The following is a 27,402-nucleotide window of genomic DNA, read 5'->3' as shown; positions in this document are numbered from 1 at the left end:
TTCGGAATGCTGCTACTTTCTGAATTGTACATTTTGGTCTGCTGTTCTGTTTTCTTCTCCACAGATGATCACAGTAGGGTGAAGTTAAGACCTCTGCCAGGAAAAGACTCTAAGCACAGCGACTACATTAATGCAAACTATGTCGATGTAAGTCAGACTGTTTTTGCACACCTGTTTCTGCCCATTGGCGAGGGCCGCGGGGAGGTTCGGATGTGTTGTAATGCTGCACAGAGCGCTCACCAGAAACACAGCCTGTCCTGCGTGGCCGGCACTTGAATTATTAACTGCTCTGTGACACTGCTTCCCTCTGACTTTGTGCTGTTTCGTCTTTGAAGGGTTACAACAAAGCAAAAGCCTACATCGCCACCCAGGGACCTTTAAAGTCTACATTTGAAGATTTCTGGAGGATGATTTGGGAACAAAACACTGGAATCATCATCATGATTACAAACCTTGTGGAAAAAGGAAGAGTAAGAGCCTCTTAATCATATATCCTTGTTCAAAAAACATATTTATGGAGCACCTGCTGTGTGGGGGGAGGGGGCTAGGGGGGAGGGCTTGACCAGGCGCGGAGTTAGAGGAATGAGGAGCGTCCCTGCCCTCACCTGGCCATGCGCGTGCGGAGTGAGCGTGCACTGGTGGGCGTGGGTCACCTGTGATGCGGAGAGGAGCAGGTATTGGGGCGATGCTGGAAGTGGATGGCTCTGTCTGCTCGCACAGACATTTTGAAGTGAGATTTGAACAGTGAGTGAGGAGGAGAGTTGCACGGGCTGAAAAGGACAGGAGGGGCGTCCATGTGTCGGGGTAGAGAGAACAGAAGGAGGGGAGTTGGAAGAAACAGTGTAGCCAGAGAACTAGTAACGGTCCAGACGGGGAGGTGAAGAGACCGCCTTAACACCCGGGTCAGCATTAAAGGACCCTTTTGAAAGATGATGGTCAGTGTTTTAGCTGTTAGATGATGAACTTATAACCGATGACGCTGATTTGGGCTGGAATGAGGCGAAGTTGCTGGAGTCCCCGTTTTGCCTTAGGCAGCCCCAGCTGTGAGTGCGGCCCCGCCTCCTCCCGCTCCCATTATAACAGGTCCCACCCACATTTCTCACGGGTGCAACATCCAGGTCTCTTCTGAAGCCCGCTTGGTAGTAGATCATGTGTTAAAAGATGATCGTGAATACGGGGCTCATGTCTCTAATGATCTTGCCGGCCTGTGGCTTGCAGCCCGTGAGCCCCTTTTCTGTCGGCTACACGCGATACTACCTGCGCTTTAACACTGTCTCTTGAAGTTACGTTATCAACAGTACAACTGTGGCACAAATTGCATTTGCCATTTACAACTTTTTTTTCTTTTTTTTGCAGCGAAAATGTGATCAGTATTGGCCGACAGAGAACAGTGAGGAGTATGGAAACATTATTGTCACACTGAAGAGCACAAAAGTCCACGCCTGCTACACTGTTCGTCGTTTCTCAGTCAGAAACGCAAAAGTGAAGAAGGTATCGAGGCAAGGGGGCAGGCGCCCAGGGCGGCTCTCTTTAAACTTGCATGGAAATGACTGCCCAACCAAGGCCAGTTCTCATAACCAGCTTGGTTTTTTGAAAGTATTTTAAAACATTTTCCACAGCTCTTTGATTGTCATCACTGTGTTGTGTGGAAAATGTTGGCAAAGTACAGAATAGGGTTTAACTGATTGAGTTCTTTAACCTCTTTATGAAGAAGGCTTCATTTTAGAAAAGGTCCTCTTAGGTTCTGGCACATGGCAGATACGTCAGCATCTGTGTTGTTAGCTTTTGTTTTGTTTTTGTTGTTAATCCTCACCAGAGAGAGTGGAAGGGAGGGGGAGAGAGAGAGAGAAAGAAACATCGATGTGCGAGAGACACATCTATCGGTTGCCTCCCGCACCTGCCCCGACCAGGACTGGGGACTGAGCCTGCAACCGGCACATGCTCTTGACCGGAATCAAACCCGGGATCCTTCAGTCCATGGCTGACACTCCAGCCACTGAGCCAGTCTGGCCAGGGCTTGCGTTAGCTTTTTAATTCCAATTTTCTGACACCTTTTAAGGAACGCTAAGCCTACAGGATGCTACTTACAAGTACGGAAAACTAAATGCTACATAATCCACATCCCCCTTAGAAAGGTGCAGTGACACGCATGGTCAGAGGGCTGGAGTGAAGAAACCCACTTCACTTTGTTTTGCCCCGTGGAGTTTGGGCAAGAGGACCAGCTAACCTGAAAGCAGCCCATCCACAGGGTGTGAGTCTCGGGCTGTTCACACTCCACGGTCCCAGCGAGACTCAGATGAGGACAGCAGCCCTGGGTCCTCTGCACCGATGCCCCTTGAGGATGTGGACTAGTTACTCTGCGGAGACTTGGAGTATTGGCTGTTCGTAGCAATGCGTCTTGACCGATTTTTTTTTTTTCTTTGAGTCTTGGACATCTTTGAGAATGTGATAAAGCTGTAGCCCCCTTACTCCAGAAGAATTCATTTACTCAAATTATTTTATACAATTTCAGTTGCTCTGAAGACCATCTGGGGTCCAAGGCTATTGAGTCCTTTCTTTCTTTAGTTTTTCCCCCAAGAATGGCAGAAGCATATAAAAGTCAGTATCTGTGTTCTCTCTAACAGAACTGAGCTGGTGCAAGCCAGCAATCAATTCATACTTGCAACGCCCGTTACTCAGGGAAGCCCTTGAGGTTTTTAAACATGGCCCATTTACTCTTAATTTTAGAAACAGCTTAAGTCAGGGGAGGAAGTACATCAGAACTTTAGATGTTTTGCACACTGATAAGAGGGTAAAGTCGTAATTGAAAATGAGAAAGAAACAAGAAAATGAGAGTCTACAGAAGAATTGTGAAACCAGAGCCATCGGGGGCCTTGTAGCGCAGGGCCAAGCACCGTACTCAGGCCGCAGTGCTGACTGAGTAATGACCAAGCCAGCAGGCCCTTTTGTTTTGTTTTGTTTGTTTGTTTTTTAGTTTTTAGAAGAGGGTATATAAGAAAAGCGGTATCACAGTAAGTGATCTGTTTAGGGAAATTTTTCATCTAAAGTAGTTAAAATGTAAAAAGTTCAGCCACTTTAAGGAAAAGGACTCTGAAAAATTCACTTATAAAAGTGATAAATTTATAGAGATTGAGACTCAGTTGTCACTCAGGGTCTGCCTGCACTTGGGCTCCTGAAGGTCCCCTGGGCGTGGAGTGAGAGTGGGGGTCCCGGCCACAGTCAGCAGAAAGCAAGGCACGGAGGCCTCTGGAGGCGGGGCAGGAAGTCAGGAATGAGGCCTGCAGGCAAATTACAAAGGGCTTTGTGTGGTTCCACGTCCAAAAACTGCATTTTAAACATTCATTCTTGGTATCATCCTAAACCATTCTTCCTTCTAAGCGATGATGTCTGGTACTTCTCGTCCAGCTGGGAAAATGTCTCCATTTACGGCATGAGATGCCACAGAGCGGAAATAACCTGGCCTGGAGCAGCAGCGGGGGCGCACGAGGCCAGAGGTGCTGTCACCCGAACGCTCACACTCAGTGTAAAGCTGTCCGTGTTCACCTTTCTCCAGGGTCAGAAGGGGAACCCCAAGGGCCGTCAGAACGAGCGGGTGGTGATCCAGTACCACTACACGCAGTGGCCTGACATGGGCGTCCCCGAGTACGCCCTCCCTGTCCTGACCTTCGTGCGGAGGTCCTCGGCCGCCCGCACGCCGGAGATGGGCCCGGTGCTGGTGCACTGCAGGTAGGCCTGGCTTCCCTTCTCCCGCCTGGGTTCCTGCCAAGTGGGCGGAGTGGGGGTGTGGGCTTGCGCATCTGAACCGCTGAGGTCCTGCTACTGTTTGATTTAGAACTGAGTCTTCGTTGAAGACTGGGACCAGTAAGACCTGTTACATAAAACCACGATATTAAGAAAGCATCTGCTGCTTTTAAGGTTAAAACAAAACCTACTCTTTACACTCTAATTTTTATAACATTATTATATTAATAACATCTCCATTATGTATCGGGAAGCTGCAGGCTACTCGTATGTAAAAATCTGACCTGAAACACCACTTGACAGCTTCCCACACTAGAGATTTTGAGTTTCTGTAAATGGCTTTTCTAGTGGGTTCCATGAAATAATAATAATCATAGTGTATGAAAGGATTATATTTTCAAAACTTCAGTTTACACGTGCTTTATAAACTTCTAAAAAGCACTGGGAAAGCCTTCTGGAAGCCCACTCTCTCTGCAATACCTTAAACGGCCTTGGTTGGTTGTTTAAAAAGTGCTCTGAGTTTTGTTTGTAATTGTAATCTTGGCCTTTTTTTCACTTTGGTATTCAAGTGGATGTTGCTTACTCTGTGATTTATATTCATAGCTGCACAGCATTTTCTCAGTACTTGTTTGGGCTGTTCTTATGCTATGCAAGGTCCTTTGCAGAAGTTGGAACCCATCTTGTTTAAAATCCCAGATAACTCTGCATGTTTGCTTAGCCCAGTTAGGAATCACTAAAATAGAGATGAATGGCTATCGGAGGGCTTGGGGATCGCACATCGGTGTGAGATGGGGACCTGCCGGGGGGGTGGGGAGGTAGGGAAGGTTCTGCCTAAAGAAGCTTGCTACTCGGTACACAGAGCTCAGTACACAAACACTTTTGTTTAATAAAACAATGTGAAGAGGAGGCCAGGTTTTCCAGATGTGACATTCGTATTCTATACCTGGCGTATTAAAGGAAAGCACCCTTTGAACAGGAGCTTTCTAATACTGAGCAGATGGGAGTTGGGGGGAGCGTTGGGCAGAAAGGGGATTTACTGAAATGACAGTGGGCACCCCCAGAATGATGGGGAGCATTGGGGAACCAGGCACAGGCCAAATCAGCAAGGGACACTCCCCGGTCCTGCTGCAGCAGCTGTGGAAGGAAGGCAGGCTGTGCTCCCCATTGAGACTCGGGGAGTGGGACCTGTGCTGAGAAACTGTTTGGATGCCATCCAGGATGAATGACGTGTCTAAACAACAGGGTGATTCTATGCTCATCAGCACTTGAGATGGTAATCGTTCCAGTCGCAGTTCATGACATGAGAAAGCAAGAGGTCCTACTGAGTGTCCTCCTGTCTTGCAGCGCTGGCGTGGGCAGGACAGGCACCTACATCGTGATCGACAGCATGCTGCAGCAGATCAAAGACAAAAGCACAGTGAACGTCCTGGGCTTCCTGAAGCACATCAGGACACAGCGCAACTACCTCGTCCAGACGGAGGTAAGGGGCTGCCGGGGCTCCGGACGGGGAATGGCATTGAGGCGACAGGTTCATTCTCTCAGGGCCTGGAGGAATTCACTGGTTGGTATTAGAAGGGATCCTGGCCGGGATACCATTCTTTGGCTTCCAGTTGTCCATTTCTGTGTGGATCTTAAATTTGGAATCCTCAGCAACTACACAAGCACTTATGTAGCCAATACACTTGGCTCTAGGGTGATGGAGAGTGAAAAATATATGTATAGTATGACATATAAGAAAGAATGGTTCTAAAGTCCTTCTTTGAACTCCCATTTCTCCATCGCATGCTACACTGAACCTATGGTTTGGGCCAGTGGTACTCAACCTTCCTGATGCCGCGACCCTTTAATACAGTTCCTCATGTTGTGGTGACCCCCAACCATAAAATTATTTTCGCTGCTACTTCATAACTGTAATTTTGCTGTTATGAATCGTAATGTAAATATCTGATAGGCAGGATATATTTTCATTGTTCGCGACCCAAAGGTTGAGAACCGCTGGTTTGGGGCATGGTAGGGAATATAGAACTACACTCGGCACAGTCTCTACTCTAAACTAAGTTACAGTGGATAAGCAAGTAAGCATGGGGGCAACCCAGATAGGGGTAATGCTTAAAGAAATCCACGGGGAGGTCCCTGCTACAGGAAGAGCTCATCCAAGGTCGATTTTAGGGATGGGGTAGAGGTGGCCGCCCCTTAGGGGCCCTGCTCAGTGACTGCTGTATATTGTGCCTGTTAGGAGCAGTACATTTTCATCCACGATGCCTTGTTGGAAGCCATTCTTGGAAAAGAGACTGAAGTATCTTCAAATCAACTGCATAGCTATGTGAACAGCATCCTCATACCAGGAGTAGGAGGAAAGACACGACTGGAAAAACAGTTCAAGGTAGCGTTTTCCTACATTTCTTTGGTGAAAAAGCAAGGAATTAAGAAATGCCACGAGTTTGGGGTCATGTCTTCCTTTGCATGAACATACAGACTGAAATGGATTACTGTTTATACTCCTCAACTGTAATGCAAAGAAATACAGAGTTCGACCTCTGTCTGCATTGTTGGGGCCCAAGTAGAGAGTACGGTGCTGCATTTTCTTCCGACCAATTTACAACTGGATCTGAACGTGGGCACCAGCCCCTGACCACAATGACATAATGCTTTGGAATCAGTCCCCACTGTCTAAAAAATACCCTACCCTATCTTATCCTTACCAAGAACAGTTATTGAAGACTATCCTAGCAGATAATTTAGAAACTAGGAAAGAGCTGCTAAAGAATACTAGAGAAAAGTTAACTTTTCCTAAACGGTTGTTTTCTTTGATAGGGGCATGACATTTAAAAGCAGTTAAGGTTTATATGGAATGGAGTAAAAGTGGAAAAAGAGACTATAAGGGTGGTTAACATAATTAAGACAAGAAAAGCTGTTACCTCAAAGGATTTATTATAACTTGCTCTAATCTCTAAGTGCTTTTCTATTTCCCAGTCTCTCAGTCTTTTAAATTCTCTTTTTTTGCATTGTTCCATGTGTAATTTCTCATTTTGTATCAAGGTGGGAAGAATGAGATGAGTCTGTACAGTTTTGGTTTTCATGGTAAAACTTTCCATGGACTCTGAAACCTTCATTTGCTTCTCCCCTGAAGAAATGAGACAGCCAAGCAAATTATAGCAAGTGATGTGAAGTGAGGAAGATAATTTCAGAGTTCAATCATGACAATTTCATATTTCTAGCTCTCCTTCCATAATATCCAAAGTACTCTAAAAAAACATTTGAGGTAATTAGTGTTTCATTTTATGTTTAAAATGAATTCCTGTAAAATAATTAAGTACCAACATTTTTTAAAGGCTGCCTTTCCTATTTCTGTAATATTTTACATGTACTTTTTTTTTTTTGAAAACCATATTTCTGGCAAAGGACTTATGTCCAAAATGTACAAAGAGCTCTCACAACTCAACAATAAGACAAACAACTCAATCTAAAATGGTCAAAAGTTTTGAATACACATTTTATCAAAGAAAATATACAAATGACCAATAAGCACATGAAAAGATGCTCTACATCATTCATCTTTAGGGAAATGGAAATAAAAACCACAGGAAACCATTTCATACCTATTACAATATTGGTGCAGTACATGTACTTTTCAAAAAATTCATCAAAGAAATCAGTTCATTCCATTGGGAACCAGGTAATTGGACCTTTTACAGACACTAACCTCTTTAGAATTTGAAGGGGAAAAAATAATCAGAAACCTAACGACATCCAGGGCCTTTGACATTAGTATTTAGAGAAGGCCATTCCCATGTATTCTATTAACATGAACCAGAATATAGATATACAGGATGGACAAAGTAGTTCAACCAACTTATATAAACAGGAAGAATAACCAAACTACTGGGCTAATTATTTGTAACAGCCTTACAAAAATGTCAGTTCAGTTCAACAAAAATTTACTGAGAACTCAGTCAATTCTTTGAGAAGTCGATTAGTGCTTTTTAGCATAGCTCTTATACCTGAAGGATTCCAAGAAAAAGGTTCACAAAACCAATGACATCAACAGGAAGAATCCACATTCATCCAGTAAATATCTATTACCTAGTACCTATCACAAAGGAGCCAAACCCCTGGTAGAAGAAGTAAGACAAGCATAGAGACAACCAAGGTAACCTAGAGAAATACCACTCGTGAAACAAAAATACTCTCCTAGTTTCTAAATTATCTGCTAGGTAGTAATCTGATTATTGGTATTTTTTTCCCAGATCATCAGGCAAATGCTATCAATTATACTTTTTTGGTTTTATTGTTTTTTACCTTTATTGATAAAATTTAACATATGTTCATCAAAATATCTTGAACTACATATTGCAAAATGATTATCACAACAAGGTTAGTTTGCATGTCCACAACTCTGCCCTTGACTGAAGACTAAAATGTTGTTTTTCCTTCAGCTGGTCACACAATGTAATGCAAAATACGTGGAATGCTTCAGTGCTCAGAAAGAGTGCAACAAAGAAAAGAACAGAAACTCGTCGGTAGTGCCATGTAAGATCTTAAAATCAGTTTGACTTGGTTGGGTGTGTTAGTATCGTTTCCACTGGAGATTACGTAGCGCTAATATGTAATCGGATACCACCCGGGGAAGGTGATGCGCAGGACAACAAAGGCAATTTGATCAAACTGGGGAGGGCTGGCTCTCAGTGCCAGCAAGTCACTGCGGCTGCTTGACATGAAACCTAGTTTCAGTTCACCTCCAAGTGCAAGAACTAGGTTACTTCTGCCATGCGGTAACTATAAAAAAAGTAAAGTGTTATCACTCCTTTAAAACTTGGATTCCCAAGACGAACCTGTACAGTGGTGACTATACCATTGAAGTATTCTGCCTATTGAGATCAAAGCACTGTTGCTAGGTGGTGACCTTTGTATAAATAACTCGGGACACGGGCATAGGCGATCATTGGAGAGATGATCTCCCCTGGGAAACGCCACTGTGTTTTAAGCCCTTCATGGGGAGAGAGAGATGGATAAGGGGATGGCAAAAGAGCGAAGTAAAATATGGTGGTGCGATTGTAGGAATGTGAAATCAGAATAAACTTGATCTGAAACCTGCCATCTGCAGCGTATTCGTGAAAACGTCTCCCACAGTAAAATGTTCCTGCACCGCCTATGTCCTGGGAATGTGTAGCGCATTTCATTTTACATCCTGCTAAGCTGCTAACACTTTAGCTTGGCTAAAAAGAAAGGGGAGCCAGGATGTTACCAGGTAAATTTTAGAACGCACTATTGGTTCCGTGTGTGTAATAGGCAGATGTGGTGTTTTCTTTTCGCATGTGACAGCTGAGCGCGCTCGAGTGGGCCTTGCACCGTTGCCTGGAATGAAAGGAACAGATTACATTAATGCTTCTTATATCATGGTGAGAGTCAACCGTTAATTATAAATAAAGTCAATTAAACTGAAAGGTGCTAAAGAGCAGATACCACCTATGTGATTGATTTCATTTTTCAAAGAATTTCTCGATGTGTAATATCAAAACTAGAGAGATTTCCGTGTCTTGGAACCTCTAACAAAAGACCCCCTAAGCATTGGGGGTACAAAAATGCTTAAGCTAAGAGAAGTGCTTGTTAAGGAATTAACTTTATTAATTCCACCCATCTCGTCTTTAAATAAATGTTGAAATTACCATTAAGTAAAAACAGCAGGGGCAACTAGAAATGAATTGTACATGGAGAGAAAATTGTCTACACGTGTTAGCAGACGTGCTTCTAAAAATTAGCCAAATGCACTGAATGCCTTTTTTCAATTATTTCAGTACGGTCCACACAGTGCTACCTTATTTCATGAATATGTTTTACTCCTGCAATGTGAGAATAAAATAATCATAATTGTTTGTCTTCCTACCTGAAGGGCTATTACAGGAGCAATGAATTCATTATCACCCAGCATCCTCTGCCACACACTACGAAAGATTTCTGGCGGATGATTTGGGATCACAATGCGCAGATCATTGTCATGCTGCCGGACAACCAGAGCTTGGTGAGTGAAGCGCATCTGCTGTATGCTAATGAGCCGGGCGGCCTTAAGCATCAATCACTTCCGTACTTGCCACAGGGCTGTGTCGTGTCTGTAGGTGCTAGGGAGGAGCCCAGACCTCTCATCTTTAACCTGCCCCCATTCCTTGTGTAGACTCAGTCACCCTCCCTGCCAGTTCATTACTTGATTCTCTAATGCTGGTGGTATCGCCCCTCAGTTGCACTGTGCATGGCAGTGCAGCAGCAGGTTTTGAAAAAGGTCTTTTTATTAACTTCATTAATGTATGACCTTCACCCGCTGGGGGCCAGCCCCAGCGGGGGTCCAGGGGTTCCCAAAGGTGTGGACGGAGTCAGCGAAGAATGTTTTACAGGGAGACAGCGTTCAGAACTCTCTAGCTTTCCTTAGTCTCCGTGGATCTTCCTCTGTGCCTGGCTGAGACCACAGAGAAAGATCCCAAGGCAAGCTGAGCCTTTATTTTATAGTGAGAGGTAAACAAGGTAGTGGTTATCAAAGTTACACTGTTCTTGTGAGTTTCACTTGTTTACACCATGATTATACTTCCTGCACTTCCTCAGCCCATTAGCTTCCCAGATAAGATCTAAGGAGTGTTATAAGGTCAAACTTAATTATGCTAAGAGGACTGTGCCCTCTAAGCTGGGAATTGTTTGTGACTTTGCCCACAGGTCAGTCCGAGGCTTAACCCTGTATCAGCTCCCTACATTCACCGACCTCTATAAACAATAATAGCAGCTAACGTTTTGAGAATGTAGCTGTATTTATCACTCCATGTACTTTTTTAACTTATTGGGGTGGCAACTGGTTATTAACTCATTCATTCTCCTCTACAGTTGCATAACAGAGGTACTATTAATAGCTGGGGAAACTGAGGGAAGTAAGTTGCTCATGGCATCCATGAATGATCAGAGTCAAGATTTAAACCTGAGTAGCCTGAGCTCATACTTTCAATCATTTTTGCTGTAGTGTGTGTCCCAGCCACATCATAGAAGTATCTCCCAGTCACCCCTCCAAAAATTGTATAAAAAGTAGTAACACATTGCTTTTCCCTGCCATCGGTAAGGCAGAGCCATTACAGGGAAGGAGAGAAGGAAAGGCTCTCCCATTCCCACTTAAAGGTGTTTAAGAACCTCACTAAGCTACTACCTCTTTCTCTTCTCTTTAGTCCTTCCCTGTTGAGCTCTCTAAACTACGTAAGAGAAGGGTCAGCAAATGTTGTGCTTAGATCTCTTCCTTCCAGAATTAGTTGGGTTCAGAGGTTACTATAAGGACATGTGAGCACATGAAGTCTAAACAACACAAGGATCTGCCTCATGAGTGTCAGATGAGTGAGGTTTCGGTAAGGAAAGAACAGTGTGATTGAACCCTAGTCTGGGTGACATGCATTTGACTGTGTGCCCAGTGAGTAGGAACTTCTTCGCTGTCGCATTCTGCTCCAGCTTCAGAATACCAAGGCTGCTTCTGCACCATAGAATGGCAACCGAGTTGAGAAGCTGAAAACCGAGTGTAAATTTTCAAATTAGCTGGCAGTAGGGGTCTGTTCTGTTGGCATGAGGAATTTGGAGGCATGTAGGGCTGTTAAAACATTCATTTGTTGGATGAATTAGTATTTTATTTTCACTTAACAGAGGACAGTCACCAAAAGCATGTACCCAAAAGCTCACTGTATGGGGAGGCTGGACCAAACGCGAGGACACATGGTCTGCAGACAGTGAGGATATAGGAACTGCCCTGGGCCACGTCATCTCAGTGTCGCTGAGGCGTAGGGGGGCGGCAGGAGCATCACACTTGTCTGTACTTTCAGCTCCAGTGCCCAAAGTCAGATTCATTTATTGTAGTTTTTCCTAAAAACCATGTCTCTGGCCAGTGGGTCTCAGTGGTTAGGGCATCGGCTGATGCACCAAAGGACCTTGGGTTCAATCCCCAGCCCTGGTCAGGGTGTGTGCAGGAGGCAACCAACCTATGTATCTTTCTCACATTGATGTTTCTCTCCCCCTCCCCTCCTTCTACTCTCTTTAAAAATTAGTGGGGAGAATATCCTTGGGTGAGGATTAACAACAAAACATTTAAAAATGTTTCTGGACTCCTATTTGTTTGTATTACTAGTATAACTTTACAAGACCACAATTCTGTGACTAGCCCAAAAGTCACTGGTTCCTAATGGAGAAAGCACTGTTAGAGGTGCCTGGGCATCTTTGACCTCTGTAAATATATTTGTCACAAAACAAGCATGAGACCAGGGTGCCTACTGAATTAACAAGTAGCATTTGTTTTTCTCCGTCTTGCAAGATGATCCATTATTCCCGTTTACTACCTGTATTCAAAAGTTTCTCTCTGCCTTCCTTTCACCATAACTAAATCCCTCTGGCAGCCATTAGACCAACTCCATAATTTACTATTCATGTTGTCCTCATAAAAGTTCTTTGAGATAGGTAGTTTTGCTGTTCCCACTTTGCAGCCATGGAATGGAAGGCTCAACTACATTAATTTATTCAGGATCACATCCAACCCTAAATCTTATGCTTAGTCTGTGCATATTGGTTAAATTTAGTGGCCTTGTCCATCATCAATTACCTTGTTTTTAATATCTGCTAAAAGGGCCCTACTTCCATCTCCTTTGGATGAAGTTTATTGAAACACTGACAGTTACAGACTTCTTTTGTATAGCCTGAACTCAATCGCTAATCTGCTTCCCCTTATGCTGAGCTTTAAAAATAAAAATGTACTTGGCAATAGCTGTATTGAAACTTGAAAGGGTGATAAGTCTTATTGGACTGTTGGCTCATTTCTAATGCAACATTGTAATATTAAACAAAACCCTCTTTGTTTTGAACACTATTCAGAATTATTTCTGACTTCACTAGCAGTATCTTAGCATTTTCAGGAAAATGCCCAAAGAAAGTTTAGTTTGTCATAGGAACTGATTAGGAAAGGGAGGAGGGCTTATTGTCAAAATCATTGTATTGCTCAGCCTGCAACAATTAACTTTTTTTAGGTCTCCATAGTTTTCAAGGATAGAATTCAAGTACGAAGCCTGAATATTTACTTTTAATCTTAAAATAGATGAACATTTTAAAGCTTGCCTGATTCAAGGCTAAAAGGCTTTCTATGTTATCCCCTTTTGAAACCTAACATCATGTACTAACTTTTCTTTTAAAGAACACTGTGTACCTACAGCCAAATGCTATTTATGTACAGCCTCTGTCCCTTAACATTTATCAGAGATTTTAGCCAACTCATGGCCCTCTCTGGAGTCCTGTAAAGGCCAATGATAAAAATCCCTTACCTCACCAGTATATTGCAATCATTAAATAAGATAGAGAATGTTATTAAAGTCCTTTGCAAAATGTTAACCAACTGTGAACTATTATTAACATAATCCATAGGAAATGACAATTAGCCTGTCGTAGTTGCTTAAGCAATTATGAATAATAGCTTAGAATTAATTGACCTAAATCCCGTCTCCTTTTCCATGACAATTATATTACAGAGCACTTCTCAGCTGCAGCCAATGCATCCTCCATAGATGCATTTTGGTTGTTAGAGTGACATAGGTGAGCATTGGTAGAAATGGTTATAATCACGTATGTTTTACAGTAGAACACAATAAATAACCAATGAACTCAGCATGATTAGATAAGGATATAAGTCTATGAACCTAATTTAAAAGGTGACTTGAGAGATACGGCAAACATAAATCATTTTGCAAGAGAAAATTCATACACAAATGTTTGAGGATTTTATCTATGTATTTTGGTTCCCACAGGCAGAAGATGAGTTTGTGTACTGGCCAAGTCGAGAAGAATCCATGAACTGTGAGGCCTTTACCGTCACCCTTATCAGCAAAGACAGACTGTGCCTCTCTAATGAAGAACAAATCATCATCCACGACTTTATTCTGGAAGCTACACAGGTAACCTAACCCTCAGTGCTGAGTAATAGCTATATTTGGGCAGATTGGCCTAAGTAACAAGTAATTTACCACCCTCCAGGCAGGTCTAGGCATGTGAGTATGACTTAATTTTAAATATGTATACTTCCCCTTTTTTCACCTTCCCATAGTTGCCAAACATAACCAGCTCCTCTGAGTGAGCACATACAAAGGGGCCTGTTGACATAATTGGAACAAACACTATTCTAGCACTGTTTTCTTTGCCATCAGAAATGGAAAGCTTGCGGTGTGTTGCAGGGATGATGATGATAAGACTTTTGGTTACACAGTATTTTAATCTGTTGTAACTGCCTTCTTAAGGGACAGGTAAGAGGGGAGCTGGCTTATGATCTCCTAAGCTCTTCCTCTTTTTTTTTTTAATTTTAAAGATGAGAAAAATTGTCACATGAAATTTTGCCTGAACAAAATAGGATCCTACTGTTTCACTGTCATGAGCTGCTCGCTTTGGTCTTTAGCTGCAAGAAGTGCTTTCTCAGGAGCAGGTTACCATCCGTGGCTGCAGAGTGAAATGAACCCTGTTGTCTTGTTGTAGGATGACTACGTCCTGGAAGTCCGGCACTTTCAGTGTCCCAAGTGGCCTAACCCAGACGCCCCCATCAGCAGTACCTTTGAACTTGTCAACGTCATCAAGGAAGAGGCCTTGACAAGGGATGGCCCCACCATTGTCCACGATGAGTATGTATCTGCTTCTTAAGTTTCAAGTTCACACGGTTACCTGTTGCATTGCTCCAGCAGCGAAAGGGAAGACATTTTAGACACCCGTTCGTTCCCTCTCAGGGACAATTCTGTGTCATTTCTAACATGTACCTGTGCAGGGTGTTGTGGTCCTGTCTGCACTTTAACGTGTCAAACCCTTCAGGTTCTAGAATTTGTGCTCTAGAAAGGGGCAAGTCCTGTATCTGAGCCCGGAACAATAGATTCACATGCTTTCCAAGGTTTTGTTTCAATAACACAAATCAGTTAAATTACTAATTACCTATGTTTAGATAGTTACCTTTATTTTAACACTCCTACACTGAATTTTCAAAGAAATCTAGGGAAAAAACCTTTTTAAATATGGTTTAGTTGATTAGCAGTAAAGTTAAACTACTCGAATTTACAGTGTGCTTTGAAGTTTAGAGTTCTGTCTTTGGGATTTTAAAGGTAAAGAATGTAGGTCTCAAAGAAAAGGTGCTCCTGGCTCAGAGATTCTAAGGTACAAACAGTGCTCAGACCCAGCTCCATCCACTTTACTAAGAGGGAAAGGGCCACAGACAGGCCTCATGGTGTATGGGTATCTGGACAAACCTGCGAGTCAGCTGTATAGAACCTCACCCACCTTTAGCCAACATGGCACTACTTACACATCCTCATCTCTAGTTTAGTTCCCAGGGATCTAGCTTTCTTGGCCCGCAAATTCTCAGTGCATCCATCATACTCATTAAATTACCAACTACTTCAATAGCATAGGTATTAGTCAGTTTGAAAATAAAGCTTACGTTGTCCCTCCCCCTGGCTCTTGAATTTATGAAATAATTGAAAGGGCACAAAGATTTTTGACCTAGGTCAGCACCTTTACCTCAAATCCAGAGTTCTCGTCTATCTAAAGGAAGCTATTTTACTGGCTGCCTCCTTAGGAAATGGTGACTATTGCAGAACATTGGCCTGACTCAGGTTAAGAATTAAGATTAGAACAGCATTATAGTCCAAACTTCAGTTCGTGTGAAAACCACCAACAGTGTATAAAAACAGCACACAGCCTCAAAATCACTGGGTAGTTGCTGCTGGCTATGAAACTTTAGGGTAGGCAGTGATAAATTTAGGGCTGATTCTAGAAGGTCCCCCCCCCCCCCCCCCCCACTAAAGTGAATCATTTTTAAATTACTTCTGGGTGTTACCATCTCCTATTAATTCAGGCCAAATAATAATGTTGCTGCCCAAGTTCTAAGACTCACTTGGATGGTATAATAATACTCCAAGGGATTTTGTCCTAAAATCAGTAAAACACTTAATCTTTTAGTTTTATGGTAAGGGAAGGAGAAAAGAAAAAAACACCACCGCCTACTTAAACAGTATTAGCAGAACTGTTTCATTCATTTATTTATATTCAGCTTTTGGGTGTATTACTCAATGATTTTTATTTTATTCCACCTCTGGAATCATCAAAGGTAGCTGTTCTTAGGCCTAAATAAGAAAAGATAAAGTTAACCCTAAACCAATGGGTCTACAAATATCATATAAGTGATGGGGATGAAAACCACCTAAAGCAGCGTGTTCATTCATTTCTCCATCCACCATCATTAGGTGATAAGCGATTCCACAGAAATTACTTTTCCACATTACTCAGGAACAACGTTAAATTTTTAAACAGCTGCTAGCGCTAGTGCAATACTCTGAATGCCAGTTACCTTTCAGGACCTATATCCCTTCATGATGGCCTTCAAACCCCTATATGTAGCTTATCTGAAACCAAACCTGTCCTCTTCCTGCCGGCCCCATCTACCACCTCTGGTTGCTGCTCCCCACCCTTCCAGCACAGCACAAATTCTCTCACAGTCTGGCCTGCTTCCTCTTCCAGCTGCCAGCCCATTCTCCTACAGGCCCCTTTCCCTGCCAAATCTTTCCTCTGAGTGCCCCTTCATTCAACACACTGTTCAAAAAGTCTCACTCATTTCAGAGGTGATCATCAAAATCATTTATAAACATCACATCCTACCAGAGCCGTTCCTATTTATCAGATAGTGTAACTATTTGTTCACATGGCTGTTGAGACCAGCAGTGGTAACTCTGTCATCCCAGCCTCCATAGGGTGAGGCCCAGTGCCTGGCACACAGCGGGTACTATGCTTCAGACTGTGATGACCTACAAAAATTCAAGGTTATGTACCCCGATATGAATTTTCGCCAGAGAGCCTTGCACCTGGTTTTTTGTTGCGTTAGTCAATTCTTCTGTGAACAGTGAAGCCAATTTACAAAGCATTTTAAGCTCAAAATTAGAAGTGAGCAGACTTGGAGAGAAGACCTAAGCGCTTCCACTGTAAGTCAGAGTTTAGCTCTTAGTGCCCAGACTCCATATCTCTGGTCTTCATAGCAATCTTTTTAACACCTACTTTCAGGGTCCTCAGCTGTGTGCCAGGTAGATGACATTTATAGATAAATGATAAAATTCCTCACCAAAACATAAACTAATGCTCTTTGAGGGCAGACACAGCATCCTGTATTCATCTGTTTAAGTCAATTCTGTTCAAAGCTGAGCTGTATCATTACTGTCAGGTTTTTACAAGGGAGTCTGTTTCTACAGAAGTTGGGAGATAGGTTCTTACACAGTCTTGTGAGACAGTAGGTTGGGCCCTCACAGCACATTCACTCTGGGGACATATCTGTCACCCTATTGGATATCACAGCCTAATTTCAGTGAACAGTTCTTGAAGGGTGTTCTAAGGACACTTGATTGGGAGATTGGAGGGAAAAGGGGGCCAGTCTTCAAGGCCCTTCCATGAGATGGAGATTCAAGAGGTGAACACTGTTTTCATAATAATGTGGCTACTGTTTGCCTTGTTCACTCCTTCTGCAGCGAGCGAGCATACAGTACAGCGTTCCTGAGCTGTGTGACCTGGGAGGCATCCTCGCTCTGATGCTTAATGGAATGTGTGCTTGCATGGTCTTCCTCAGTTCTAATTTCTGATATTGACAGAGCTCACATAAGCACAAGCTCTTTGGGGGTTTTCAGTAACTTATTTTAATTTGGTCCTGAGATAGTCTATAGGAGATGCAGAAATGTATGGAGTGCCTTCTATACCAGCTGCTGCAAAGACACTCCTCCATCACCAATTCATTTAATCCTCAAATTCACCCTCTGGGAGGGGAGCTGGAGGATCCCTGCTTCACATATGAGAAAACAAGTATAGTGACGCTTAGTAACAGCCTGTGTGCACAGCCAGTAAGTGTCAGAGCTACAATCATTTGTGGGGACCAGTGTAAAATGCAAATGCAGGAACAACTGCCCCAAAATTAAGAATTTCTACATGGCTACAACAGAGCACTAAACTTAAGTGCAGGACCCTTCTGAGTAGGGGATCTAGCAAAACACTCCACCCCCACCACCACCCCCCACTCCCCGCAACTGAACAGGTGGCGAGGCTAGAAGCCGGCCCTGCCACAGTCAAATCCAGCTACTTTCACAGTAAGCATCCTGCACTCACATCTGTCAGACTGAGTGTTTTCCTACTTTATTTCTCATTCACTTACAAAGTTTTAATGTCTTATAGTACTGCGGAAGGTGTTTGCATTGCTATTTCCCCCCAAGATTGCATTCTTGGCTATCATGTTAAAAACAACCTAAGAGCAAAGCTGTAACAGTTGTGAGTAGTTATATGAAATAGTAAAAAGTGATTAAGTGGGCCTATAGATGTTATACACACTGACTATGCAAGCAACGCCGGTGTGTTACAAAATGTGTATCGGCAGAGCACCTACAAACATTGCACTGGTTGGTAACTTAGAGTGCTTGCATTTCTGTTGATGTCTTTGTGGCACAGGAAGGGAAAGATGAAAATGCTTCATTAACACCACTAGTTAAAAAGCACTGCTTTGCGGGAGTGCAGATGAACTGCCAAAGCCAGGACTTTATATACTCTTCTTACTGATCTAGCTTATAAATGACCTGCCTCATTTTTTACCACGGACCTCTAATTTTAAGTGCAGATCCATGAAACTTGACAAACATTCTTTAATCCTACTTAACTCCCAAACTGCTGAAAAAAAGAATGGCCTTTCAATCTTTATTCTTTCATATTCGTGCTTGGTTTATAGAGGGTACTTAAAAATATCTGTGCATTTGGTTGATTTGACTTAGTTTTTAGTCATGTTTAATGTCTTCTCGCGTATATACTTCATTTTAATTTAGATACTGACTTAAGAGTGGCTAAATATAGGAAAGGCCAGAGCAACCCCACATGGTCTGGATAACTTTAAGAACGAAGGAAGGGGAAAGGGATCCCCAAGTTTAACAGTTTCTCTAGAACAGACTAGCAAAGGTTAAATTCTCCCCCTGGAAAACATCGGCACCGAGCTAAAATGAGAAAGTAGTAAACTCAGTACAACTTAGCATCTGAGGAAAGAGCAATCATAACAGGATTTTAAAACATGCTCAGAGATCTGAAGGAAGACAGTGTGAAATGAATGAAAAGCCTGTGTCATGTGTCAGGAGCAAATTAGAACCTAGGAAATGGAAAGATGTGCTGGTAGTAAAATGGACAAAGCTGAAATCAAACTCAAACTGGATTCAGAAGTTTCAACATATGTCTAAGAGGTGAGCCCATGGAGAGATGCAAGAGGAAGAAATAAATGGCTGAGGTTTTCTGAGAACTGAATAAAGAGATAAATTCTTGCACAGAATGATCAGGATACATTGGAATAAGATACCTGAATACCACAATTAACAAGACTGAACTGAACTAATAGTGATATGTAAAAGAGTTTACCTAAGAGACTGTATTGCGAGACCATATAGTCTCTTCACATGCAAATAGTTTAGATAAATTGACCATAAATGGAATTTCAGTACATTAAAAAAAAAATGATGCCACATTCATTGATTACAATGCACTAATATTAAAAACCAATAATGCAATGAGACCCCAAATCCTTATACTAAGACACTGAAGTCCTTATATCTAGAATTGTAGATAATTGATGGGTTAAAGAGGTATTGAAAATAGAAATTACAAAATACTTAAAATTAAATGTAGCCAAACTACACTGAGAAAAAAAAAATTCTAGCCTAGGCTGTGTTTATTGCAGAAAAGATTAAAAATAAGGCTAACGTTTCACCTCAAGAAAACAGGAAAAAAATAGATAAATTTTAAAAAAAGTTCAAGGAATTAAAAGATAGAAGCCAGCAGTGATGAAATGGGGGCAGGGAGGAGATAATAAGTCTAATGAAAGATAGAACTTTGAAAATGGTGAGGAAAAAATTTACCATATATCTGTAATTACATGAAAACATTTGAGAATTGTTAATATCCTTAGGTGTGATGATAATGTTTATTTTTTTCAAATCCTTATCTTTTAGAGTTTTATAACAAAATATTAATGAATAAAATACTTGGGATTTGCTTCAATGTACATAGGGGAGGAAGTAGAGATAAAACAAGATTTCTCTTGAGCTGGTGACTCTTGTGATTTTTCGAGGGCTACTGTACTATTGTACTTTTATGTAGGTTTGATATTTTCTATAATAAAAGGCTAAAATAATAGAAGTATTTTAAAGAACACAAATATTTAAAACTATAATTCTATACTAGTAAACTCTTTTATGACTTACCTTTATTGTTGAAAGTATGACGAACATACCACCCTTTCTTCCCCCACGCTTTTCACTGCACTGTTGTCAGCATCCATGTGCATATAAGTTCTTTGGTTAATCTCTTCCGGCCCCTCTCCCTTCAATCATAAGCATAATAAATAATACTTTTTGAACGTATGGTAGATGTGCTAGCCTCTGTTCCTAGCCATTTACATGTATCAGCTCAAATCTAGGCTCTAGTCACCAGCTATGAGGCTTTGGCCAGTTAATTCACCTGAATGTGCCTTGTTTCTTCAACCTCAAAATGTGGATAATACTAGTACCTAAAAATAGGTTATTGTGAAAGTTAAGTTGATGCATATAAAATATCTAAAAAAGAGCCGAGCAACATAGTAACCACACATTAGCCATGACTAAGAACTGAATAAACGGATGAGTTCTCCAAACTTTGAAGGCCACTAAGTTCTGACAGGCTGCATCTAAACAACACACAGAACGGACATTAGAATATGGATAAAAATGTCTAAATACTGTCAAATAAAACCAATGTGTTATTTTCAAAGAATTATACATCATGAAAAAGTTAGATTGCTTCTGGGAATGAAGAGCTGGTTAAATATTACCAAAAAACTCAGTGAATTTAGAACATTACTATTAAAGGTATTGCTAAAAAATCAATAGATGTTGCAAAGCAAAATAGCACCTATTTATAATCCCCATCCCCCAAACTCAGCAAACTGCAAGTATAAAGCGTCCTCTTTAATTTGGTCAATGTTATTTATCAGAAAAACCTATACCATTTTTATTTAATATTAAAAACTTAGAAGCTCTACCATTAAAGAATACAGCATGATGTGTCCTTGTAGTGCTAGAGTACAAAACTATCGAGGTCCTGGCCAACACAGCAAAGCAAAATACTTAAGGGTTGAAAAGAGGCAAAACTGGCATTACTAGCAGCAAAGATGTAGCCAACCTAGAGAAACAGTTCACAGATAATTAGAGTTCTGCCGTGTGGCCAGATACAAGTTCACCATGTGAAAATCAGTTCTGCCGTGTGGCCAGATACAAGTTCACCATGTGAAAATCAACTTTATCAACTGAAACCAAACAAAATGCCGTGAGTCCATTCTTAGTAACAAACTCTAAAACACTAGGAGTTAACCCAGAATGAAATTAGCCAAGACTATGAAGAAAACCATAAATTCTAATTGAAAGCATTAAAAAATATGCTGGAGCAATTAGTTACCCATGAGGAAAAATAACTAAAATCAGACCTTACCTTCCCCCAGCGGTTCTCAACCTGTGGGTCGCGGTCCCTTTGGCGGTCGAACGACCCTTTCACAGGGCTTGCCTAAGACCATCCTGCATATCAGATATTTACATTACGATTCATAACAGTAGCACAATTACAGTTATGAAGTAGCAACGAAAATAATTTTATGGTTGGGGGTCACAACATGAAGAACTGTATTTAAAGGGCCAGAAGGTTAAGAACCACTGCCTTACACCAAAACCAGAATAAAATTCAGATGAATTCATAAAATGTGAAAACAATGTAAAATACTGGACTAGAGAAAGCATTCTCAAACAAGATTCCAAAAAAGCCAAAAATGAGAATTTGATCAACTTGATTACATCTAAACTTCATTACGACGTAAACAACCACAAACAATGTGAACAGAAACTAAAGATTGGAAAAAAATACTTGCAACATGTGCCATAGGTAACATAAAATAACTTCTATGAATCCATTTAAAAGAGATAAACCTATTAAAGAAATGTCCAAAGTATATTAATGGTCAGGTTCCGAAGAGGAAATATAGATTGTCAATAAGCAAAAAGATATTCAACTTCCCTGATAAGAAATACAAATTAAAACAATAGTAAGTTTTTCACCCACCAGATTGGCAAAATAATTGAACTTTAAATTGATGAGGAAAGCCCTGGCTGGTGTTGCTCAGTGGTTACAGCATAGGCCAGCGCATCAAAGGGTCGTATTCCTGGTCAAGGGCATGTGCCTGGGTTGCAAGTTCGACCCCCAACCTGGTGGGTGGGTATGGGAGGCAACCAATTGATGTGTCTCTCTCACATCAATGTTTTTCTCTCTTTCTTCCCTCCCTCCCCCTTCCTCTTCCATTCTCTCTAACTGGGTGAGGATTAACCCAAAAATAAATACATAAATTAAATGATGAGGAAAACCCAAATATTCTCATGCTGGGAGAAGTGTAAACAAGTAACAACCACTTGGGAGAGAAATTGGCAATATCTTGAAAACGGAAACAGGCATACCTGTGACCCAGCTCTTCTCCACATGGCTCCTCTTCCGATGCACGCCAGATACACACGTAACCTAAATGTCCGTCCTTGCGCGATGAGCGAGTCTGGTACGCCTGTAGCAGGTGGAAGAATGAGCTGGTTGAAATGCACTGACATACTGACATCTGGAAGGCTGCATCCAAAATTGCAACCGTTTTTTTTTTTTTTATTGTGGATCCTTTACCTCTAAAGTTGGAGTGATTAAAGATGTAAAAATCTGTAATGTTTTCATTTCATGTAAGAATAATGCAGAAACTGCTTACTTAATAGTTTTTGACAGCACAGTCAACACAGGGCATCTAAGTTCTAGTCTCACTTGTACCAGAAGCACCACCTTGAACGATTGTATTTAATCCTGTTTGCTCATCATTCGTGTGGAAACTGTGCATCGCAGTCCATAGGAAAACGGAGCTGCCGGCCTGGGGAAGAGTCTCCTTCTCCCAAGACTTTAAGCAACGAGAACCATATTTTTCAAAGAATTTTACAGAAGATGCCATCGTTTAGAAAGCTTTGTGCCCAAAATACTTAACATGGAACTCGTTTTGAGAATTCTCTGATTGCATTTGAGCATTGTATGTCCATTTTTATTCATATTTTGTAAGTTCAACTTAACTGTTTGGGATTGTTCAAAAAAAAAAAAAAAAACTTGTAGAGCCTTTCACCTTTCTACTTGTTCAATGGTTTACAGTTAAAGGTCTGATATTATTGTTCCGACCATATTATCTAACCCGTCCAGCCATCAGATCTTCTGTATCTCTCTAAAGTCTAATTTTGAACTTCTCCTTTCATCTTAAACATTAAGCTAAGTATCTGATAAAGCCAGTTTGGGAGGTTTTACACTCATAGAGCAATGTCATCTTTATCTCAGGATTAGCCTCTAAATCTCTTCCCCGTCCAGTATTTCATTCATTTTTGTGTTTTAGAGTAAGTGTCAAGACAGTCTACTTAGCTTCTGTGAAAATATGCGAGGGTCATTCCAGTCCCTTAGTAGATCTGAACTAGCATGTCCTTTCTTCCCAAGGTATGGAGCGGTTTCAGCGGGAATGCTGTGTGCCCTCACCACCCTGTCCCAGCAGCTCGAGAATGAAAACGCCGTGGATGTTTTCCAGGTTGCAAAAATGATCAATCTTATGAGGCCTGGAGTTTTCACAGATATTGTAAGTACTCTGCTTATTTATGGCCACTATACAACATCAGTCAGAACTCGGGCTGCGGAGCAGTGGTTCCCAGCTGGGGGTGATTTGGGCCCCCTCCCCATCCCCAGGGGACATTTGGCAACGTCGAGACACTTTTTTTGGTTGTCACCACTGGAGTTGGAGAGAAGTGCTCTGGCGTCCAGCGAGTCCAGGGATGCTGCTGAGCATCCTGCAGTGAATAAGCAGACCTCCAAAACAAAGAGTCTGGGTGGAGAAACTCTGCTCTCTAGGGTATAGGGTTCCCTAGTTACAATAGACGGATATCCTGTTATCTTAATGGACTCTCGACAGTGAGAATTAGTTCCAAGCTAGCAGAAACCTAAAGGATGTGAAGAAAGCACATATCTTGGTTGTAAAGGATTCATGTGATTTTTTTTCAGGCAGCATGAACGTCCATTCCTGTTTCTCTAGTATGTTTTCCAGTTACATTTCTAATTAGTATTCCTGCCTTAGATGAAATGACTCAGCTGCCCTCTGGCTCACGCCATCTTCCTCTTGTTTTTCAGGAACAATACCAGTTTGTCTATAAAGCAATGCTCAGCCTGGTCAGCACTAAAGAAAACGGAAACGGGCCCATGGCAGTGGACAAAAATGGTGCTGTTCTCATTGCGGACGAATCGGACCCTGCCGAGAGCATGGAATCTCTGGTGTGACTGCGACCTGCCAGGCGCCTAATTTGTAAAACTTCTGAAGACTGAGAACTTTTTTGAGGCCTTTTTTGCCAGACTCTAGGTTATACAATAACCCAGTTACTTTTTTACACTGATAAAAGTTTTGATATTTATTTTTTGCCATTTTATGTCTTAATGGTATCCTACTGAGCATTTGCACCTCTGTTCACCCCCCACCCCCCGTGAAACGCAATTTGACCTAGTTTGCACTATCTGATCAGTGTTACTGCCTATAATCTAATACTAAAGCAAACCCTGGTGTGACATTCCGTAACAACATACATGCTACTTTTTTAGTTCAGTACAGTGAAGGTCTTTGTTATGACAGTGAATCTTGGTTCTATTATTATTCTTGCTAAAGCAGTTACATTCTACTAGCAGGCAATGCTGTGTTTTTCCTCAGCCCTCTTCTGCTATTTTTTTTTTTTTTAGACATTGTTCAATGCTGTATGCCTTCTATATTTTAGTGGATGAGCATTGTTTTCTTTTAAAGAATAGTAGGTTGTTGGGAGCTACTAAGAAGGTCGGTCAACCTCATGGCCTTGAAACAGTTCCATGTATGATGGGGAAGACATCCATTAAGAAATTAGAAGGTTTCAAAGTTGCTTCATGTGAACATCACCTATTAGTTACAAACGTATATTCATAGCTTAAAAATGCCCAACTGTGTCAAAATAAAGGATATCTCTGAATTACGGTTTTCACAGTAGCTATGTGGACAGTGTGTGTTATTTCCATCTGACTCTGAAATAGCTCCACCCTAAAAGCAGGACTACCTTTTACAATAGAGAGATGGCAATATTTTACACAGCTCCGCTAAGAAACCCTTTAGTGACTCTCCATTAATGTTTCGTGGTTTGTAATACCATACCTCACGGCAGGTGGAATATGAAAATTTTTGCAGGTGTGTAATTTTGAAACTAGTCCTCTAAAATTCCTATTACTCGTATCTCAATCTAATAAAAACTACCTATCTAGTTAACATTCTTTCCTTTCCTTTGTTTGCCAAACATTTCATGATAAATCTCATAATTACATACATTCTTCTACTTAGGATTAGAATGAAAATACTTTATTAGCAAAAGTCTAGGACCATCTAGACTCCCACATGTGGGCAAATCAGATTTGGAGAGAGGAAAATTGAATCTTGGAAAAAACGTGATATCTACATTTTCAAATAGCTTTTAAAAGAGAGAGACGGCTTTGTATGTTTTGTGTAGTTTAGCCTCAAGAACAGACATACTTCAGTAAAAGAGGCTGATGATCATCAGCGCCTGGAGCCACATTCACCCCACTGTACATAATGGGAAAATTAGGAACATTATGAGGAATTTTAGTTCCTTTAGAAAAAAAATAACCTACCTACTGAGATCTGTTTCTCCTAGTGCTTGCTTGCTTTCGAGGGACAACTTCTGTCGGGAGTGAAATCACCGCCAGAACTGGACCTGTTAAAAAAAAAAAAATGGTTTTGATTATTTTTTATGTCAATAAACTTCAACAAAAAGTCCCCACTGGCTATTTTACTATCTTGGTAGGCGTTCAAATAATAATGATCATCAGCACTGAGGTCCTATTTCTCTTACACTGGCTTTCCGTGAAGTTTGTCAGAACAGTGCTGAAGGGCCAAAGCCACTAAGCAGAGAGAGGCCACAGGCCACGCCCCGGAGTTCTTATGCATAGGCCCAGTCAATGGAGTCCTCATGAACTACGTGATTTTCAGGGCCAGGTTAATCTCATCTACCATGGATTCAGCAACACAGAATATTCCTTGAGAAAAGATGTGAAAATGAGCAAAGTTTGCTAACTCTGAATGTGCTAGATGATTTAAGACACCTTTACAGTCCCCCTGCTCCCATCAGAGGTGATAGAAGGAAGCTCTCCCTAACACTCAAGAATAAAGCTTCAACACTGAAGCACTACAACTGCCAGAAGGCCATGGAATCGGGAAGGGAAAGGTTTCAGATTACGAGCTAGATCGGTGTAGTCAATTAAGTAGGTTACTTTGGCTGTATAGAGTACTGACATGAGTTAACTACAGTAGTTGGCACAGTGGACTTGACTTTCAGAAGTAATGTTCAAGTTGGGGTTCATGATCCCTCAGTAATTTTTTCCTAATATAAAAGTAGACATTGGTTAGGAGACACACCGCAAGTATTCCCTTCTGTGCTATTTACAGAGGTCTCAATTCATGGAACTGCACACCCTCCAACACAGTTCTGTGACCCTCTCTTTTATGGCCATCAGAATCATGATAAAAGAGAGAGCTAGTAAATAGAATAGAAACATTGCCAGGATGGTTTAGAAGTTCTCTGTGAGCCAGTTGCTTGTTTACAGCGGGCTTGAACCAAAGTCTACAAATCCTGACCCACTGAGCTATGAGCAATTGCTATGTGCCCATCTTGCCGAAGCGATCCAAGCATTCACTGAGGACAGTGATGCGCGCGCAGTTCCTCCCTTTCCCCACAGAGTGTACCCGCCTATTCTTCCTTTGTTTTTGGCGGAGGCATGCTTGCAGCTCTTCCAGGGCAGAGCTTCAAAGATGGCATTTTCTTTGAAACATAAGCACATGGCTTAACAAAGTTATCACCACTGCACTCGGGGAAAGGCGATAGCTTTTGCAAATTAATGTGTGCTATTTTATAAAGTAAGCGCACTGGGTATATGACTTTAGCTCTAGGTAAACATAATGTACACATCACACAAAATTGAATTGCAATGACCAGGCCAAGCGGCCGTGCTGGACATCAGAGAAAAGACACCTTATTTCCATCAGGAGAACTCTCTTGCATCCAAAAGCCACAATATCTTTTTTATATACAAAAAAGTTAACGTCTGAATTTCAGGAAGAATCAGATCAATTGACTTGGTTTTCTGAATTTTTATTCATTGGAGCTTTTAGTCTATTTCAAGTTGGAGAGTCCAGCAGGGTCAGAGAAGGTAATGGTATTCAAGAGAGTTTTTAGCCCAGAGTGACATATTTAAATCAACTAACCTTAATTATTTCCTAATGACACAGCACAACTGCCTTGTTATGAATTTTTTCTTGAATGCTTATATACTGTATTTAAAAATTAAAATATAGTACCAATTTACCAAAGATACATAGTACTGATTCAAAGCAAAAATAAAAAATAAAGAAACCCAAACTCATCATAATTTAAGAAATAATAATAAAAATGTAGTTTGTCTTAAGAATTTAGCAGTTATACT

General features: G+C 41.4%; 1 protein-coding gene across 3 annotated transcripts in view; it reads left to right on the top strand.

Annotated features, from left to right (window-relative positions):
* The window catches only part of PTPRG (protein tyrosine phosphatase receptor type G), a 677,374-nt gene extending 651,675 nt beyond the window's left edge, over positions 1 to 25,699 (top strand). For 2 of the 3 annotated variants that reach the window (XM_036331715.1, XM_036331714.1), the window contains exons 18-30: positions 65 to 147; positions 336 to 470; positions 1,357 to 1,491; positions 3,554 to 3,726; positions 5,086 to 5,221; positions 5,978 to 6,124; positions 8,178 to 8,271; positions 9,064 to 9,140; positions 9,632 to 9,760; positions 13,539 to 13,685; positions 14,257 to 14,399; positions 23,347 to 23,482; positions 24,028 to 25,699. In XM_036331715.1, coding sequence (XP_036187608.1) covers positions 65 to 147; positions 336 to 470; positions 1,357 to 1,491; positions 3,554 to 3,726; positions 5,086 to 5,221; positions 5,978 to 6,124; positions 8,178 to 8,271; positions 9,064 to 9,140; positions 9,632 to 9,760; positions 13,539 to 13,685; positions 14,257 to 14,399; positions 23,347 to 23,482; positions 24,028 to 24,174 — 1,682 coding nt within the window. In that variant the 3' untranslated portion in view covers positions 24,175 to 25,699. The remainder of the gene's footprint in view (positions 1 to 64; positions 148 to 335; positions 471 to 1,356; positions 1,492 to 3,553; positions 3,727 to 5,085; positions 5,222 to 5,977; positions 6,125 to 8,177; positions 8,272 to 9,063; positions 9,141 to 9,631; positions 9,761 to 13,538; positions 13,686 to 14,256; positions 14,400 to 23,346; positions 23,483 to 24,027) is intronic. The other variant, XM_036331716.1, reaches the window with a different exon arrangement.
* Positions 25,700 to 27,402: the final 1,703 nt, after the last annotated feature.

The sequence above is a fragment of the Myotis myotis genome, unplaced genomic scaffold (genome assembly GCF_014108235.1).
Source record: "Myotis myotis isolate mMyoMyo1 unplaced genomic scaffold, mMyoMyo1.p scaffold_m19_p_13, whole genome shotgun sequence".
Classification (NCBI taxonomy): Eukaryota; Metazoa; Chordata; class Mammalia; order Chiroptera; family Vespertilionidae; genus Myotis; species Myotis myotis.
Note: the sequence above shows the minus strand (reverse complement) of the source record. Positions and strands in the feature narration are given on the sequence as shown.